Raw genomic sequence first — 19,377 nt, 5'->3', positions numbered from 1 at the left:
CTTTCCGAGGGCTGACACCATTCACTTGGCAAATACACGTCCACCCACCACCTCCCTGAGGAAGGGGGCGGGGGCTTTGCAAGTTGCTGTGTCTCTTCCCCCTTTCCCTGCCTACCCACCCCAGGGGCATAGGGCTGTATATAAGGAGGGAAAGGCTGCCTGCTAGATGCTGCGCTTGGTACTGAGGACAGCAGGAGCAGAGAAAGCAGAGGTAAGAAACTTCCGTCGGCTTTGTGTTTGTCTCAGGGTGGAATCAAACCTACTGAAGGGGAAGGTATGGAGGAATCCAATCACTGGATTTATAATAATAAACATTGCCAGCTAGAGGGGTCTTCCAGACTTCCCTTGCCTATTGGATAGGACACACGATGACTATTCCCTTGGCATAAAATCCCGCGAAATAACACAATAACTCAGCCTACCTCTGCAGCAACAGGTCTGAAAAAGCAAATCACTTCCCTGGAAGGGTGGCCAGGGTTGTGGGTTACCCAGGATGTCTGGAAGGAGTTCAGCACCAGGAATGCCCAAGCGTGTTACAGAAGGAATGGGCAGGCAGGTAAGGTGCCGGGAGGAGAACAAACACACACATAGTAGATCAGTGGCTGGTGCATTTGAAGCGCGGCGTAGAAATTAACTCCTTTGCTCTCACATGCAGGCAAGTGTTTGCAGGGCAGGTTTCCTCAGTCTAATTACCATATCCACCATGTACCCACAGATGCCTTAGGATGCTGTGGCTCCAGCTTTTGGCTGGGATCCCCAGGGGTCATGACATGTAATGTCCTTTTTCCTTGCAGCTGGCAGAGGCTACTTCCAGAGATGGACCTGATGCTTCGAGTCACCCTCTTAAGCCTCCTGTGCCTGCTGGCAGAGGCCCGGCCTTCGAACAAACCCCAGCAGAATGAGAGGTGGACCACGCTGGAAGTGCTGGAGAACAGAGAGCTGGTGAGGAGTGGGGGGCTGGGCCAGAAGGCCCCCTCTTTGCATTTTGGGGCCAAACTGTTTTGCACACTGCTTTCTCAGGACAGCAGAGGCAGAAGCTGATCTGGGCTACACACAGCACCCAGGAGCTGCCATTTACAGAGAGGCAGGGGTTGAAAGTGGCTCTTGAGGGGTAAACACGTCTCTTGCCTGAAGCTTTTAGATTTGAGGGAAGGGGGGAGGCTCTTCTCCATTACAAGGGCCCAGGATCAAAGGAAATTAGGGAAGCAGTGAGTGGCCTTAAGGCTGCTGCATCAATAGTGTAGCCCTTGAGAATGGCCACTTGACTTTCTCTGCTGCCTCTGGAGGTGCCTGTTGTGCAGAAGGTTTATTTTCAAGTGCCCATTAGGGGCTTGATAATGAGCAGAGAAGTGTCTAAAACAACACGTGAGTACCAGATAAATTTCTCAGCCACTGATAACTGAGGCCTCTTGGTCTCCTTGTCTCCCGCCCATGGGAGGCATAACTGATGTTTGAGAACAGACAGATTACCCTCCCATGGGAACGCCAACTCAGGGGAGGCCCACAGTCATTGGACTGACCCATAGCAGGGAAGCAAGGCAGCCAGGTACCACCCTGCTGCTAGGGACAGCAACAGCATTTTGGCTTGAAGAACAAAACTCCTCCCTTGACATGGAGTGTCAACCAGGGGGGACACGATGGTACTCCATGTACCTTGAGAACCCTCTGAGCCTGCTTCCCATGTCCCCATGCCTCTGGTTCCCTTCATTGGCAGAGCAAGTAGAGCTGAGGGCAGGGCCTCAAAGCACTGGCAGGGCCAGGAATGGGTCAAACCCTCTGAAGGAATGAAAGCTCAGACCAGCCACAAACCTGCGAGGTTCTCCCCACTTGCTGCTGTTCCTGGACTGAGGGGAACATTGACACAATGACCCAAGCTAAAGCCTAAAGGCTGCCGGACAACAAAGGGGTCTTGTCCCTAAAGTGCAGCACTCCTGGTACACAGCAGTGAAGGAAAGGGCCTGGGCCAACAGCGCTTTGTCACCAGGCAGACCATAGACTTTGCCAGTGATTTCCAGGTCTGTGCTGTTTGCTCCCTTGCCAAACAAGGGCTGCAGGGGCTAGGCGTCGTGCCAGCAGCAGGCAGGATGAAGCCTGTGCTAGCAGCTATCAGGGCTGCTTCTAGGTTGGGCCCCAGCTGACTCCAAAATGGTTCCCTCCACAGTTTCTAAGTGCCCTGCAGAACTATCTCAGCAGCAAAGGGATCCACGTGGAGAGGACTGGACCAGCCTTCATCCTGCCACCAAGGAACCATGAGCACAGGAACTATAGGAGGCAGGAGGAGGAACAGCTGGAGACTGCTGCTGAAATGGGTGTGCACTACTAGGCTGAGCCAACAGCAGGTAATTGCTTTATTCCCCCCCACTTTTTTAATGGTGACTTGGAGGGCAAGATGCAGAAAATGCTGAGGGTTGAAAGTGCTGCTTAGCTATGGGACCTTGCCACACAAGTGCCGGCTTAACCAACAGAACCTTTATTTCCAGGCTGGAATCCAAGCACAGCAGGTTTGAGATCTCAGCCATGAGCAGCTGGGACCCTGGGAAATGTCTCCTCTGCTCCTTGTGCTCCAGGGGGTGGGCAGGGGGATGACTCTGATCCCGCTTCTAAAGAGGGGGCTGGCAGGGGAGATACCGTAGTATCAGTGCAGGTGGTTTCCTGCTGTGATTAGAAAGGAAGATTTGCTTCTTTCTGATCTCTGAATGTCTACATGTAGTAAAAGATGGAGACCTGTCCTTGCACTGCAGGCAGCTACACACCTATTTTATGGAGATGGGGGATTTCCCCTTAGCTTGCTCCTTTGGCTTGTTGCTTAAGGGCAACCAACACTTGGGGGCTTCTGAACCCCAAGACTTCTGGGCTTGGGCCTGCACGTAGGATGCCTGCTATGGCTTTGGAAGTATCTGAAGTCCCAGGCTGATAAGTCTGGGAAGAGGATACTTGCGGTGGTAGTGCCACCTGGATTTGCATGACTGAGTTCTGCTCAGTCGATAGATTTCAGAATTGATTTGGCTGAGTCAACCTAGGACATGAAATTTAAAAAAAATAAGAAAAAGAGGGGGCTGCAAGGAGCCCTTAGGAGGAAAGCTCCAGGGAAGGGTTGGGCATCCTCACTGTTGTGAACAGTCTTCTCTGCTTCCCAACCTTTAGCTGACAATGCCAGTGCTGTAACAAGGGGGGTGAGTGGGGCAACTGCTCCAGGCGCTGAAGCAGGTGCTGCCCAGCTGGGGTGGAGCACGGGATGGAGCCATAAGCAGCTTGTTTGGGGGGTTGCAGGGACAAGGGTAGGGTGGCTACTGCTGCTGTATGCATTCCAGACCAAGCACAGGGGGCATTCCCCCTGGATGTGTGCGGGGCGAGGGCGGGCTGCTGCTGTGGGCTTTGCCCTGGGTGCCAAACTATTGCGCTCTCCAAGCTCAAGCAGCCTGGTTGTAGGAAGCAAATGGGACATGCCGGCTGCCCATGGTCTACACATTTGTCATGGGGCATGAGGCCCCATGTGTATGACTGGGGCAGCAGGAGACCGGACAGTCCCGTTCCCACGTGTGTGTTGTGGCCTCTCTGCCTCCTTCCCCGCCGGCTCAGCGCACTTGTCTTTCCCATTCAGGTGGAACCTTATCATGACAACCCCCAGCCGTGGCCATGGAGGATCCCGTGCAGACTCAGCCTGCTGCTCTACAGCCATTGACGCGCAGACACGGACACAGTCACATGCATGGGCGTGCACATACATGTACAGACACATACCCACATGCGCTCACGCATCGCAACACGCACAGACGTGTGCACACGTGCCCCCTCAGACGGATAGGCGCACCCGTGCACGCACCCCGCGCCGTGGCCGCGACCCGGGTCAATAAACGCCCCTCGTCGCAGCTCCACGTGTCCGCGTCCCTGTTCAGGGGCTTAAAATACACTCCCAAACCCTGCCCCCACCCGCTCACGTCACTGCCTCTGTTCCTCGCCGGCTCCGCCCGCGCCCCTCGGCCTAATCCCCGCCCGGGGCCTCCTCTCGCGAGAGCTGCCCGGCGTTAGTTGACTACACGTCGGCTGCTGCCGTGGGTGGAGGGAGGGGAGTTGCTGCTCCTCCTCTCTGCGGGGTGATGAACTTCCGGCAGATGACGGAGCGCTTCCGGGTCAGGGTTTCAGGGGAGCCGAGCGGAGGCGGTGGCCGCCTCGGGCCTGGCGCTCGGTGAGTGACCGTTGGCCGCGCGCTGACGTCACCCTCCCCCCCACCGTGGTGGGGCCCGGCGGTGCGGTTTCTCCTCCCGCTGCCACCGGCGGCTCCTCCCGCCTGCGTGTGCCCCGGGCAGGGCTGGGGAAGGACTCCGCCATGTCGGCTGTGCCCCCCGCGGGCACCGTGACTGGGCGGGCGGGCGGGCGGGAATCGCGTGACATGCCCAGGCACGTCCCAGAGGAGGTTCCGCTTGGCCCGACCCACTGCTCTGTGGGCTCGGCCCATCCGGCCGCGGCTGCCCGAGGTCCGTGTGCCACAAGGCACATACTGCTGTTTGCCTGTAGCCCAAGTTGAGCAGCAGCCAAGAGCCGGTGTGGCCCCAGGATGCTGCTGGCTGGAAAGGGCCGGAGCTGATGCCCACCTGGGTCAGAGGCATAAACTGTCATAGGCGACAGCCGACTTCTGTGATTCCCGACTGGGCTGCAGCACCCTGGGCTGCCTGGAGGCCCTTTCCTGGCTGCTGCGGCACTGTTGGGTTCACAGACATGATTCATGGGAGATTTTAGGAATCCATAGCTTTAAAAAGCTGCCTGGCCATGGTCTTCCCAAGCTCTTTGCAGCAGAAGACTTGCTGTGTTCTTTTTCTGTAGTCAGAGAACAAGTGCAGACAGAGAGCTGGCATTGCTGGAGGGCTGCCTTGAGTCTAAAAAGGTTGAGACCCTCTGACCTACTTCATCAGGTGCTGTGTCAGGCTCGTAGCCCCTGATGAAGTTGGCTGTCACCTCTGAACACCTGTGCTCCTGAGCTAGTTAGCTGCCAGGCTGCCCTGCCTTCTGCCTGGCATCAGACTGATGCAGCTAACTGCCTCTCCCTGCCTGTCCGTGTGTCTGTTCCAGGCAGCATGTCTGTCTTCCGCTCGGGCCTGCTGGTGCTCACAGCCCCACTGTCTGCCTTGTCCCCACGTCTTGCGCCCATCCTGGCCTCAGCCTCCCGGATTGTGGAGGACACGCTCTACATTCATCTGCAGCCAGGGCTCAGTCTGACAGGCTCATCACAACCCAAGTCCACCTATGTGCCAGCCACGCATGAAGTCTACAACCTCATCAACAAGCTGTATGCGGATGCTGACGCTCACGGCCACTTGGACGTGCGGGTCCTGTTGACCAACATCCGCAACCAGAGCCTTGTGCCACAGTCTCTGTCCTCGGTGCAGAATCTCTCCCACCCACCTGAGGTGGTCCTGACTGATTTTCAGACCAGCGATGGGGGCCAGTACAACCCCGTGAAGCAGCAGCTGGAGCGTTATGCCACCAGCTGTTACAGCTGCCGGCCCAATCTTATCTCTGTGCTGCTGTACCCAGACTATGAGCCGGGCACAGGAGAGGGGGAGCAGCCCTTGCAGAAACCAGACTGGGATGGCATGTCCCTGCACAGCTACAGTGACATTGTTGTAGGAGGCACTTTTGATAGGCTACATAATGCCCACAAGATCCTTTTGAGCACGTGCTGCATGCTGGCTGAGAACCGGCTTCTTCTGGGCATCTCTGACAAGAATCTCCTGGAAAGTGAGTGAAGTGTAAAACTGGAGTTGCCCTGATCGGTTATCCTCTTACCTTTGCTCCTGTATTCCCTCTGATTCTCCTAAGCTGCAGCAGCACAGCAGGAAGGCATTTGTATGGCCTGTGAGAACAGTGTGTTGTCAAGCATGATGGTGGGGGGAGGGGCCTGCTAAAGTGGTTTGTGTAGATGGCAGGAGGGGGAAATTCCTGAGGGACCCTGAAAGAGAAAGCAAAGGGAAGTTAGGCTTTGTCAGTGGGAATGGAAGAGATGCTTCAGTGCTGGGGGCTTGGTAGTAATTAAGAAGCCTTGCTTATTAATGAGACAGGAGAGCACTTCACAGTTTGTAACCTTTATAAGGAGACTTTTCCAAGCCCTGTGGGAGGGGGGAGGACTAGTAATGTGCCTGTGGGTTTATGTCCTTAGCCTTTCCTCTGCAGCACTGCATTGGCCTTGTGCCTGAGAATTTGAAATGAGCTAGAGCTCATAAGGGAGAATTGTCAGGCTGCTTCTCCATTTGACTTGGGCAGTGGGAATGTAGCAGCATCTGCATTGAAAAGATGCTGAGATCTTGGGGCTGTTGTGTTGGAGAGGAGAAGGATTGTTATCTTCCTTGCATCTCTTGAATATACCTTGCTGCCTGGTTTGTTTATGATAGGTATGTTGTCCTTTTTCTCAAGCCATCCACTGTTAAATTTTCCTTGCTAAGCAGAGTGAAGCTGAGTCACTTTGTCCTGGTGGCTGCTTTGTGCAGAGGTGACATTCCTCTGATAGGGTACCCAAGGAGTTGTACCGTCATCATGTCCCCAGGGTGATGCTTTTCTCTGATGCAGGGGAGCCTCCACTGTGGGAAGGTTGCTGATGTGATGTCCCAGCAGTGCAGGAGGAAACTCGGGTTGTTCCAGGGTTGCTAATGCTTTCTGTGCCATTCTTCCTGGCCCTCCTCTTCCATCCTTGTTTTCTGCTAACTCCTGGCATGGGGGTTTCTGCTCTGTTGAGCTAATTCTCTTTGGTGTTTCCTGTGCCTTCCAGATAAGCCGCTAAAGGAGCTAATCCAACCCTATGTGAAGCGAGTGGAGAAGCTCTGTGAGTTCCTGGTGGACATCAAGCCCTCTTTGCGTTATGACACTGTGCCTCTGCTAGATCCCTATGGCCCTTCGATAACGGACCCTGGCCTGAAGTGTATAGTAGTCAGTGAGGAAACTCGCAAGGGAGGGGTGGCCGTGAACAAGAAGAGACTGGAAAATGTAATGCCCTTACAGCTGACTTCGAATACATCCCTGCCTCACTCGGTTGTTTGCTCCTGGCACCTGTGAATAAATCTGGTAGCACTGAACATAGGGCCCTAGGAATGCAAGGTGTAGTGGGGCATACTGGACAGCTCTCACTGCACTGTAGTCCTGACCTGCAAGCCCATCCCTTTTATCCCAGTTATGAGATCCACCCTGCAGAGCCTTGCCAGTGCCCCCCAGCCCCAATCTGCAAGGTCTGCCCTGGGCTCTCCACATGTGCACCTCTTGCTGTGCACTATCAATGTGATTGCTTAGTGATACCTGCTGGGGGGATGACTTGCCCACCTGAAGTACGTTGGGTGGGGAGGATGCAGAGGGTTCAGAGAACAGTGAACTCTCCAAAGAGAAGGCTCTGAATGGAGAGTGCAGGGGATGGTTGGATTGAACAGAGCAATGCAGTGTGTTGGGTCCTATACCCCTCCTTTCCCACACAGTGATCCCCACGCCATGATGAGGAAGCCTCCTTTTGTGGGGTATGCTGGCAGCCATGGCCAGGGCTTATCTGTACCACTTTGCTGGGACTCTTGTGGCCTTCTGCAGAAACATTCCCCTCCCTTGGGATCTTTGAAGTTTGCTGATGAATGCCTGGGTCACAGCAGCGAGTGTAAAAGCCATGTCTTTCTGCCCACACCGCCTCTGGGCCAGAGGAAGATGCCTTCTTTTCCCTCTGCTCCTGCATTTTTAACTGTACCCTGGGAGGGAATGATCCAGCTCATGTCTGGGCTGGAGACCTGCCTGGGGTGATTCTGACTGGGCAGCCCACAGTGAATTCCTGTAGTGGCAGATGCTGTGTTCTGCTCTGTGGTGCATGCAGTTGGCCTTTGGCTCCAGTGCAGTGCTGCAGGCCTGCTGTTGAGGAGGTGGGTCCCGTACATTTGTGACTTTGAGCTGGGGTTTATTTTTTTAAGTTGGGGTTTGATTGGACTTTGCAGCCTCAGTGCTGGGAGCTTGTAGCAGGCTAGGCTTCCTTGCCTCCAGCAGGGCATGCTCCTCATGCAAAAGAAAAATGACCCTCTCTCTGCATGCTGGAAGGTGAGGGTTTAAGTGGCACCCCCAGTGGCACCTTAGCAGCTTTGACAGCCCTTAACCTAAGAGGTTAGGCTCTGTTTCCTGGCTCATGGACAGACCAGTGTTCTAGCCTAGTAGCATGTCTGTACTTAGCACTGGCTGCTCTTGCCTGAATCTCCAGAACACCAATTGCAGATTAGCCTGCTTGTCCAGGCTACAGTTACTGGTTGGTCCGGGCCCTGCAGGATGTTAGAGAAGTTCTCTCCTGGTGGAGAGAAGTTCTTAATTCCTTGAGAATCAGCCCTGGCCTGGTAGGTGTCTTCCTACCTGGCTGTAGGGTCTTCCTACCATCACCATCTCCCCATCCTCACTGGGCGGCAGCAGGTGAAGTTGCAGTTACGCCAGTCCCATTATTCAATATGAGGCCATGACCTCCTGCCCGGCTCTGACTTTGGCACTGCTTGCCAACAGATTAATTCCTGGGCTGCAACAGATCAATTCCACAGTGGGCTGCATAGATGCTGCCATGGCTTTGCCTTCTTTTGGGGAGTGGGTGCTGGTGGCTCTCAACCCTCTCATGGCAGTGTGGTGCCTGTTCTGTCCCAGGGGCTCCCTGAGCTGGTTCTCCACGAGATCCCATTGGTTAAAGATCTCCAGCATAGTGAAAATGAAGAAGAAAAGATCAGCTCTTCCAGCCTCCGGCACAGGCTGCTCGGGACACTGCTGCAGCCCCCACAGGTATGAGGTTGGTAACTAGAGGAACTGCCTTGTCACAAGACCTCTGGGGCTGTGGGTTTATCATGGCCTTTTTCCTGGTGGAAGAAATCAGTCTATTGGACCTCGAGGGTTGGGTGAAGAAGATGATGAAAGTGCCACATGTCTTATGCCATGTAAGGGCAGGAATGTGAGCAGGAACACAGGGACAGGATCAGGGAACACCAGGTGGTCAATCCTGGACAGGACCAGCGGCTTTGGGAAGATCTTAGAGGGGTCTGTAGATACTATATATAAGTTGTTGAGATGCTTTCTAGAATGAAGATGAGAGACTGTACTTGGATGCCAGGATGATTTGTTGACAGCCTCTTCCCCTTGGACTACCAAGCTAGAAGGAAAGGGATCTGGTGGACCCTGGGTTTGGTGGCCCTTTCAACCACAGGGAAGACATTTTAGAGGGCAGTGACAGGCTGTCCTGTGTTAGTATCATCTTGTTGGAGAAAGGAGAGCCCCTGAGCCAAATTAATTCCATGTCTGTGATCATGTTTCATGGAGGAGCTTCCAACCGGTCCCTCCATCTCCAGGGCTTGTACAGGGTTCATGTGCAGGCCCTCTCCTTTCCCCAGCTTTTCGTGCCCCCACTGGAATCTCTGACTTTTCTTTTCCTTCCTTAGAAAGACTTGGACCTCCCTTCTTGCCCGTATGTGATTGGCCTGACTGGAGGCACAGGAAGTGGAAAGAGTTCCATTGCCAGGCACCTGGAGCACCTTGGAGCCTACCTGGTTGATGTTGACAGGCTGGGCCATGAGGCATATGCCCCAGGAGGCCCTGCCTATGAGCAGGTGGTGGAGGCATTTGGAGCAGGTACAGCTAGCGACCTTGCAGGGAGCCGTAGGGCAAAGGGAGTGGGTTGCTACCTCCACACTTTGTCTGTCCTTCTGGCTTGGCCCTTGTCCCAGAACCAGCATTTCCTTGGGGAACGTGTCCATGAGGGGCTGATGACAGGGAGTGAAGGCTGGTTGGAATGCACCTTGTGTAGTGCATTAATGTTTCAGCTCTGCCTTGTGCCCAGGGGTTTTGCTAATGTATGCTTCCCCCTGCTGGAGAATGGCTGCTTGTGAAGCAGTAGAGTGCCTAGCTGTCTAGAGGGAGATTTTGGCTGTTGCTTAACTTGGCAGCAGAAGATGGGTCTGAACTGAACAAACAGTTGTTTGCCACTGCTGCATCGCAGAGAGGAACTATTCTATACATGTTGGGTTGGGAGCCCCTAAGCTGTTTGGGGGTGGAGGGGTGGGGGCAGGAAGACTCTGCAAAACAAAGGTACCCAGACCTTGTTGATCTAAGAAGTGTTTGGGAAGGCTGCCTGTGGTGACATAAAACAGTGTCTTTGTCTTCAATACACAGGACCCAGGGTGCCATGGGGTCAAGCAGAAGCTACTGTGTGTATAGTGAAATGTAAAATGCTGGGACATGTAGCCTTGCTAGACCTGGCTTCTGTGTAAAAGGTGGTGGTTGTACTGTGTGCTATGTGGCACTAAGCCTTGCAGGCAGCACATGAGCTGATCTTCTACTTCAGAGGGGTTCTGCAAGGGGAACTGGGGAAATGCTGATTTGTAGGGAAGCCTAATAGGTTGTTCATAAACATAACTCTGGTCTTTTTCATGAGACAGACAGGTCTTGTCTGCTTTGGCAGAGGCCTTGGTGATTGGGTGTCTAGCAACATGACATCTGAGCAGATCACTGGGAGTTTATAGGGTTTCTGTTTGATTCCTTTTAAACTCTGCTGCCTAATGAGCAGGTGGGAGAAAGGAATTCTCTTTTAAAGGGTGAGACCTCTTCTTTTTCCAGCTGAGACTTAAAGGTTCTCCTGCTGGAGCAAGAAAAGACCTGATTTCCCTTACGAATGTCAGAGTACACTGGGAAAAGCAATCTGTCCTTTGATGCATGTGCAAAAAAACCATGAAAGGCCCCTCCCTGGCACTTACAGCCTCCTTCCCAGTCTTTTGGAAGCATCTCTTTGAGAGAACCCCAAGTGGAGATGCCTTCCTTCCCTTGCACTGAAGCATGTCCCCTGGGGCTGGGCTGTTTGGGGGGATCTGAACTGTGTCCTTTTTTGTTTTTGTAGAAACCTGCTGCCTTTTTGTTTTCCAGACCTATTGAATGAAGATGGAACGATTAACAGGAAAATCCTTGGGGCAAAAGTGTTTGGGAACCAGGTAAAACCAGCTCAGCTGAATGTCAATATTTAACCACTGAGGGCTCTTCTCCTTTGGCCCCAGCTTGTTGTTTCCTGCTTTGGCAGTGCTGACACATGGATGCCTGTTGTTCTCTCTGACCTGGCTCTCAAGTGTGTTTTTTATCTATTGCTGGAAACCAGCAATACCAGGGCACCCTTCAGGATCACTAGAAACAATGGCCATAAACTGAAGGAGAGTAGATTTAGATAGGACATCAGGAAGAAATTCTTTACGATGAGGGTTGCCGACATATGGAGTGGGCTTCCAAGGGAGGTGTTGCTTTCTACTACTTTGGAGGTGTTCTAAAGAAGATTACGTTCTTCATTAGCTGGCTGGGGTCACCTGACCCTAGTGCTCTCTCCTGCCCAGAGCAGGGTGTCGGACTTGATGATCTAATAAGTCCCTTCTGACCCTAGAAATCTGTGAAATCTATGAACCAGCAGCCTTTCCCTGCTGCCCAGGGAGTCATATGCCTTCCCTTTCCTCTTTGCCAGGGTGGGACCCATTTGTTGGGCTTTCCACATGCTGACTCTGGGAGCACATATCTGTGGTTGGTCTGAGCACTGGCTTGGTGTGACAGTGCTGTGTGGCCCAGACTTGCCCCTAGCAGGAGCAGGCAGTGCAGTGGTAAGACATGGTTCATTGCTCTACTCTCCTCTCTCTTGGGCTCCTACTCTTCCTACATAGTTCAGCAGTGAGAATCCCACTTGGAACCCACTGAGCTGGGTGTGGTAGGGATCAGTCTCCAGGATTCCTTCCTCTCTGAGTCTGGGTATCACATGACTGCTGGTCTGCTTGGGACTGACAGAACCTCTGAGTTCCACTGCTCTCTGCTGGCTGGGAAAGGCTTTTCTTCATTAGCTGTGGCTGTGACTGAGATACTGCTATGAATAGTGGAGCCACCCGAGAGCAGGAGATAGAGAGGGTCATGCCTTCTTTCCCAAGTGTGCCCCTCTCCTCCATTCAGGGGCATACAAGTCATCTGGAAACCCTGGGGCCTCTGCAGGAGGAGGCAGATTAGGGGTGCCCTCCACAGCAGCCCCTGCATTTCACATGTGGGGTTACCCAGGTAATCTGTCATTGTCTTTAAATGCAATTAACTGAAGTCCCATCATGTCCCTTTCCTAGGAACAGCTGAAGTCTCTCACAGACATTGTGTGGCCTGTGATCGCCCAGATGGTGAAGAAGCAGATCAATGAGGCAGTTGTTCAAGGTGACCAGGAGTGTCTGCTTTTAACAAAAACAGAGGGGTGGGACATCATGTCACACTGCCACACAGTACACACCAGAGCCATAGCTTGCCTCAGGCCCCAGTTGGCAGCTGCCCAGACTTCTTATCAGCTTTGTGCTGTTCAATTTTCCCAACTCAAATGTTTATGCTTTGCTGGGAGCCATGTCTGCCCCTCAGCACTGCAGTGTGTCTCAGCCTTTTGGTTGGAATGGGGCTGTCTGCTTTCAGGCCTGGACTACAAGTTTTTGATTAAAGAGTTGGGATGCCCCACCATATCCCTCACTCCAGAAGGCCTCAGCTGGTTCTTAACCCAGATTTGAAGCAGTGATAAAGCACCATGTGAAGCCCCAGGGAGAAGTACCCCAGAATATACTGCTAGCTTGAGAGGCATTTCTCTCCCAACTTGCCCAGTGAAGGTGTTTCTATCAAGTTTGGAATATGTAAGCACCTCCCAGTGTGCACCTCCCAGCCTTCTCTTCTGCACGGAGTTCTCTTGCTTGGTGGTAAAGTGATTCTCTGTCGCCAGTCTGCCAGAACCCATGAGGTAGCTGGCATGAGCAGCCCCTAATGGCAGCTGCCTTTTCTCATAGGTAAGGCCGTGTGTGTGTTGGATGCTGCTGTGCTGCTGGAGGCTGGCTGGTCAGACATGGTCCATGAAGTGTGGACAGCCATCATCCCAGAGACGGAGGTAGGTGATGCCCCGCCTCACCCATTTGGGGTTAGTGACTGACTTCTGGCTTCTGCATGTGCAAATGACTCTCTTCTTCTCTTGATCTTCCCAGGCTCTGAGTCGCATCATGGCTAGGGATGGGCTGAGTGAGGAGGCAGCTCGGAGCAGACTGCAAAGCCAGCTGACTAACAGCCAGAGGGTAGAGCAGTCGCATGTTGTGCTGTGTACTCTGTGGGAGCCTGAAGTCACCCACAGGCAGGTGGGACCCATGGGACTATATTGTCTTGGTGGGAGGTGGCCAGTGGTATCCTGCAGGGTTCAGTTTTTGGCCCCGAGATGTTCAACATCTTTATCAGCAATTTAGATGAGGATGTGGAAAGCACACTGGCCAAGTTCGTGGACAATACTAAGTTACAGGGGAAAGCGGTTACGCTAGGGCAGGAGTTCTCAATCCCTGGGCTGCGGCCCAGTACTGGCAAACCATGGCTCCTTTTGCCCTCGGCAGTGCAGGGTTTGGCCCACCCTCTAGCTGGGGTGTGGTGGTATTTTTACTTGTCTTCAGGTCAGAAATTCCAGCTGCAGTAGTCTGTGACTGTTGGGCTGCGGTTTGCCAGGCTACGGTCACTTCTGGGCCGTGGTTTGCTGGGATGTGGCATAAAAACTTTGGGAACCCCTGTGTTATGGGATAGGATGTGGATCCAAGTGGATCTGGACAAGCTAGAAAGGTGGGTGGAGCAGAACTGGATGCAGTTCAGTAAGGATAAATGCAGAGTGCTTTGTCTGGGGAGAAGTAACCACCGAAGTGAATATAGGTTAGGAAGAGATGTCCTGGCTAGCATGCTGGCTGAAAGGCACCTTGGGGTTATGGTTGATCACAGGATGAACATGAGCCACCAGTGTGACACTGTAATCAACAGAGCTAATAATATACTGGGATGCATTAGCCTTTGAGTTGCAAGCAGGGCTAAGGAAGTGATACTTCCTCTCTACTTGGCGCTGGTGAGACCTCAGCTGGAGTACTGTGTCCAGTTCTGGGCACCACGCTTCAAAAAGACATGGAGAATCTTGAAAGGGTCCAGAGAATAGCCACAAAAAAGATTAAGAGCCCAAATCTTATGAGGAGAGATTAAGGGATCTGGGACTGTTCAGCCTGGGGAAGAGAAGACTGAGGTGGGACTTAGTGGCCATTTGTAAGTATGTAAGGGATGAATATTGGGAACTGAGAGAAAAGCTGTTCCCTAAGGTGCCCCAGGGGAGGACAAAGAGCAGTGGCCATAAACTGTTAGAGGATGATTTCAGGTTGGATGTAAGGAAGAACTTTTTGGTAAGGGTGACCAGAATCTGGAATAGACTTCCCGAGGAGGTGGTACAGTCTCCAACCTTGGAAGTCTTCAAGAGGAGACTAGACAGAAACCTTGCTGGGATCACTTGATCTTCCTGCCCAGAGCAAGGGGGGTTGGACTTGATCTTTAGAGGTCCCTTCCAGCCCTTAATTTCTCTGATTGTATTATTAATGACTGTGTCTAGCTAGTGAATGGCTGCCTGGAAGTGTAGGTCAGCTGAAATTTACCTAATCAGAGGGCAGGAGGGTCTTGGGGTCCAATTCCATTGCCAGAGACACAGCTCTGGCAAGCCTTGAGTGCCCTGCAGTGAGAGCCAGCATGGAGGATGTAGGTGTTGTAGCATAGACCAGTGGTTCCTAACCTTCTTTATACTGCAGACTAGCAGAGTGCACACAGCAGCAGGAGCTGCCCCCCAGATGAGCAGTTCGTGGCTCTGTCAAGTGCCTTACCTGGGCTGTGCAGCACCTGCCTCAGCCTCACTTCCTCCCTCACCCCAGGGGCCATGACCCGGCAGCCAACCCTTCCTTCGTGGCCCAATACTGGGCCATGACCCACTGGTTGGGAACCTCTGGTGTAGACAACCCAGCCAGGGTAGGACTTGGCTTGCCTCATGAAGCCTTGGACAAGCCAAGCCTGTTGACACTGCCATAACAGCTGCAATCAGTTTGAGCGTTAATGTGGGGATAGGCTTCCCTGGCGTGTAGGAGCAGCCAAGTGATTCATGTCTTTGCCCATGGATGGAAGTGACAAGGAGCCAGAGGTTCCTTGTGTCACTCCCTCAGGCAGCATCTGTGCTGTTCTCTTCTCCCTTCCGAGCAGGGGGTGAGACATTCTGAGTTCCTTGGAAGGCAGTGCATTTGGGTAGGTAGCTAGTTGCTGCTGTACTGCGATGGAAATAGGTGACAGTGGAATAAAATGGCCAGGGATAGCCACACACAAATCCTACTAGTGCCACTGTCCTGGGGTGACCTGAAAGTCCCTAACCATAGCTTGAAAGGCACTGGCCCTCCCTGTCCTGAGAGTTTCACTCCTGCTCAGTGAGAGGACACCTCCCTCCTCACATGGCTGGAATCAGTGCTGTCTGTAGGGCTGGTCTGGCCCCTGCCACTGTATTGCTCACTTGCTTTCCTGTGTCTGCTCTCTGGCAGGTGGAGAAGGCCTGGGCCCTGCTGCAGCAGCGCATCCCCCCTGATTAGAGTCCTGCACCTCCTTACTCTTGTCTTACCTTGGTGCACAGTCGGACTGGCAAGAACTGCACTGGTGGGACCCATGGGACCTATGGCTATGCATCTGGCACTGGGTCCTTGCATCACCTGCCCTCAGCAAGCAGGGCATGGTTTGGATCCTGCTGGGGTGGTTACAGCTGCTCACTGGGTATTCTCTGCACTGAGAGGGTGCAGGGCTATGGGCATGGACTGTTCTGCCTGTTGTTGAAGGTTAGGACCAAGGGGCAGCAGGGCATGGGAGGGGTCACTTTGAGTTGGTAATATGGGCCAGTGAGGCAGGAGCAGCTCTTCTCTGATGAGGCAAGTGGCCTCTGCACCTGCTGAGTACACAGAACAGGTTTGTGCCAAGCTGGTGTTCCTGTCACCATCCTAGGCTGTGCCCCACAGTGAACCCCAGTAGCAAGCCCAGCTCTGCTCCCTGCTACCTGATTTGGAGCTGGTATGGTCAATGAGCACACCTGCCTTCTCACTACCATCAAGAGTGCGCTATGCTGTCCTGCCTTGCAGGCTGCATGGTGCTGGATGTCTTGTTACCTGTATGTGTGTGATGGTTAAAGGTCAGTTTCTTGTAGTATCTGTCTCTGTGTGGTGATTGTTTTCCCCTGCCATGCTGGCTTCCTCCATGTTGCACCCTAAGTCTGAAGCTCTGCCCTGTGGCAGCATGCATCTAAGGTTAAGCAGTTCTGTCACCAGAGAGGAGCCCAGGGGCTTGTGATGGGTGCTGTTAGAGAGGGCTCTGGTATCCTCTCCTCTGCCACCCACAGTGCAGCCCAGGTTCCCTGCACTAACTGCAGGATCCAGATCTGGCCCAGGACAGGGTCTGGGAACTACCGGGACCTTAGAGAGCTTTGCCCTTTTGTTGGCTGGTGCCATTGTCTGGCTGGCACGTGCCAGGGCTGGGTGATGCCAGCCCAAGGCAGCTGAGAGGGATTGCACAAACACCCTGTGCAGAGCTCTTATTACATACCAGGGGTGTGGGTCCAGATTGTGTTATCTTGAAGGTGTCCTGAGACTCCTTGTCTGGACTGTTTTCTCCTCCCTGTATCCATGGCTGCAGTGATATGAGATTGAATGCCTTACTGTGTACCCACCCCATGGATCTGTGTAGCAAGAGCTTTAATGAAAGAATAGGATCTGATTTGCTGGAGGGATCCAGCCTCTGCTGTGTTCTAGCAGCTCTGCCCAAGCCTTAGATAGGATGTGGGTGCTTGGCTTGGGCCATGAGGTGTGGAGCTTTTATGGCAGCTTGCTCTGAGCTTTCCATACCTGTGCCAGACCTTCTGTGTCCAGAGCCTGCCTTAAGCACCTGAGTGCATTTGAGAAGTGCCCAGGTGCCTAGTGCTTTTGTTCACATCTCAGCAGACAGCCCCAAAACACTGGTGCAGGATCCAGATATGACTGCTGTGTGCCCAGCTAGAAATAATAACTTGTATTGAAATGACTGTACAATAAAGCTTGCCATGGTGCCAGGCAGCCAGCAGGAGGAGCAGCTCTGGCCAAGAGGTCTAAGGGCCTCAAGTCACATAGGCCCTCTCCCTAGGGAGCTAATACTTTGATTTAAAATTGTGTGTATCACTCCTAGCACCTTTGATTCCTCCCCTTTCCTTTGTATTCTTTGCCATGTCCTTTGGGATGGGAACAAATATTGCTGGTTCCAGATGGCCCAGAGGAAATGCTTACTCAATTAAGCCTCTGTTGGGGAATCTGAGGCACTGTAAGTCTTCTATGGGTGGGAAGCTTATACTGGTATGAGCTAAGAGCTATCCAGCTTATTTGGCCCTGTGGGATCCAGATTTCATGGCTTCTCATGGGCCAGATGACCCATCTCTGGTGGCAGCTCAGTAGTGTGGCTGCTGGAACCACTGTGTTGGCATGGCTCTGGAACCAGGGGATAAACACTGCTGTTCATCTCCCTTTCCTCTGCCACTGATTTGAGTCACTGGTGGCAGGGATTGGGGTACAGGGGTGAGCAGCAGGGGCATTCACCCTCCGGGTTCTGGAGCCATGCTAATGCAGCAGCTCTTGCAGCTGTGCTAAGAAACCCTGTAGACCAGAATTGAATCCCTTGCAGGTCACATGTAATCCATGGGCCATCAGCTGGGCAACCATTTGGAGTCACACTGGTGTAGTTAGACTGGTGGCAGGGTTCCCTGCAGGGGTTTTCTGGAATGAGTGGCTTTTTTATTTTTACCTCTTCTATAGTGCCTTAGTCTAAACAGAAACAGTTGCTTGCTTCATCCCTGCAGGCTTTTACTGTCATGGATGCTTGGTTTAGCTCAAGGGCCAGCGGCAAACAGCCTCCAGGCTGGATCTGGCCCACGAAGAGGTTGGATCCAGGCCCATGAAGGTCTGACTTAGCATGAGGAAATGAGAGGCACCCAGGTGCCCAGAGCAGTCCTTACAGGTGGAACATGGCCATTGTACTGCTCTGCAGCCCTTCCTGCTGGTCTCCCTGCCAGAGTAGTTGCAGCAAGGGTAAGCACAGGCAGCTTGGGCTGCTCTAGGACTGGTGGGGATATGGAGCCTGTCAGGAAGCTGGGTCAGGAGCTCTGCCCCACAGCTGCAAAATGTTGTTAATCCTTATTTAGCTGATCCGGTGATAAAGGCAAAATGTCTCTGCATCACCCCTTACTGAATGGGCATGGGGGCTGCTCTTGACAGAGTTCTCTCCTTCTCAGCCTAGAAATCTCCCTGGCTGAGTCTGCTTCAGCGAGCCTCCTTTCCCTGCTGTTCCTCAGTCCCATGATAGGAATTGTCACAGCAGCCACCTAATCGGAGAATGTGGTTTCCATTTCTGCTATCCCCAAGAGGGACTGGGCTCATGCAAGCAAGTGTGGCCCTGTTTGTCTTTGGTCCTGTGAGGATTCATTTGATGCACCCAGGAGAAAACACTGGTCTGAGTGACACTGCTTCAGCTTACCCTTGAGGCCCTTTCACACCTCCAAGGAGAAAATTCTGTTCCCCCTCAGCTGCTGGAAGCCATTTGATTGGGTGAACCCAGCCCCACAGGGTGCATACCATGGAGACCTCAGATGGAATCTGAGGATCTTGGGTTTCGCATTCTCTTGTGCCAGAAATGGAGTCTTCCCAAGCCAGTGGTCTCTGGGGGCAAAGTGCTATTGGACAGACAGGCAAAAGGCTGGAGGATAAGCTGTAAGAACTGGAACGTTCCTTAGCACATGGAGGAAGAGAAATTACATCCCAAACTGAATGATTCAGACCAGCTGGTCTGGAGTGGTGTCTATGCTGGGATGGGATGTTTGTCCTCTATCCTGCATATTCCCAGTGTGAGTTGCCTCCCAGAGTAGGAGCAGCCAGAGTTTGCAGAATGACTTGTATAACCAAGCCCTGACCTGGTGCTACCATGGCCATGCTGTACCTGTAAGGCCTGCAAAAAATTCTGCTGGGCCTGCTGGTCTGACTTCCTGAATGCTAGGGTAAGCCAGGCAGGTGTGTTAGTGCTGTCACCTACACCCACTCTCATGAAACATGGGGGTGAGTGAGGACTTTACTTCTGGGGCTACAGCAATAGCAGGAAACAGTTGTACAATTGAATGCGTGGATTCAGTCTGGCTGGAGCCCTCCAGGAAGAAAACAAGTCATTGTACTCTTTTCCTGGCTGTCTGAATTAACTCTGGGCTTGCATAACAGCAACCGGACATGCATAGACCCAGAAAGATTAGACAGCTGTGTGTCCCACACTGCTTGCTGCTGTGGGCTGGAGCCCAAAGTCCCCAAAGCTGAGCGCAGCAGAGGCTGCTTTGATTAAGCAAGAGTGATCAAAGAGCTTTATTGCTTTTATGTTCCAGTGTGCCTGATTGGCCAGGGCACCTCTTCTCCCCATCCCTCCCTTCCTTCTGCAAGATGGCAGACTTGTGCTCCAGCTTTCTTGGACTTACTTGCCCTCTTCCTTCCTTTCCATCTCTCT

General features: G+C 53.0%; 1 protein-coding gene and 1 long non-coding RNA gene across 3 annotated transcripts; both read left to right on the top strand.

Annotated features, from left to right (window-relative positions):
- The first annotated feature begins 187 nt into the window (after positions 1-187).
- Positions 188-3,871, top strand: LOC149867084 (uncharacterized). The gene is made up of 4 exons (XR_016441610.1): positions 188-211; positions 795-942; positions 2,162-2,339; positions 3,602-3,871. It is a non-coding gene; the product is annotated as an uncharacterized LOC149867084 (long non-coding RNA).
- Positions 3,872-4,066: 195 nt separating this feature from the next.
- On the top strand, positions 4,067-16,020 carry COASY (Coenzyme A synthase). 2 transcript variants are annotated; one of them, XM_090044734.1, is made up of 10 exons: positions 4,067-4,186; positions 5,068-5,736; positions 6,761-6,975; positions 8,635-8,766; positions 9,417-9,606; positions 10,894-10,958; positions 12,108-12,192; positions 12,801-12,898; positions 12,993-13,135; positions 15,372-16,020. In XM_090044734.1, exons 2-10 carry the CDS (start codon positions 5,073-5,075, stop codon positions 15,655-15,657), a joined length of 1,878 nt encoding a protein of 625 aa, XP_089900860.1. In that variant the 5' UTR covers positions 4,067-4,186; positions 5,068-5,072; the 3' UTR covers positions 15,658-16,020. The 2 variants fall into 2 exon arrangements, with proteins under 2 accessions (XP_089900860.1, XP_089900861.1); XM_090044735.1 differs by having other exon boundaries at positions 12,993-13,139; positions 15,372-15,562.
- The last annotated feature ends 3,357 nt before the right edge of the window (positions 16,021-19,377 follow it).

The sequence above is a fragment of the Crocodylus siamensis genome, chromosome 4 (genome assembly GCF_052110815.1).
Source record: "Crocodylus siamensis isolate JL-2025a chromosome 4, ASM5211081v1, whole genome shotgun sequence".
NCBI lineage: Eukaryota > Metazoa > Chordata > Crocodylia > Crocodylidae > Crocodylus > Crocodylus siamensis.
Note: the sequence above shows the minus strand (reverse complement) of the source record. Positions and strands in the feature narration are given on the sequence as shown.

What these genes read in the sequence shown, in the direction of transcription:
- COASY (XM_090044734.1), top strand. Translation starts at nt 5,073, where the DNA reads ATGTCTGTCTTCCGCTCGGGCCTGCTGGTGCTCACAGCCCCACTGTCT. An exon ending in TGACAAGAATCTCCTGGAAA is followed by an intron (nt 5,737 to 6,760) that starts GTGAGTGAAGTG and finishes TGTGCCTTCCAG; the next exon opens with ATAAGCCGCTAAAGGAGCTA. An exon ending in CACTGCTGCAGCCCCCACAG is followed by an intron (nt 8,767 to 9,416) that starts GTATGAGGTTGG and finishes TTCCTTCCTTAG; the next exon opens with AAAGACTTGGACCTCCCTTC.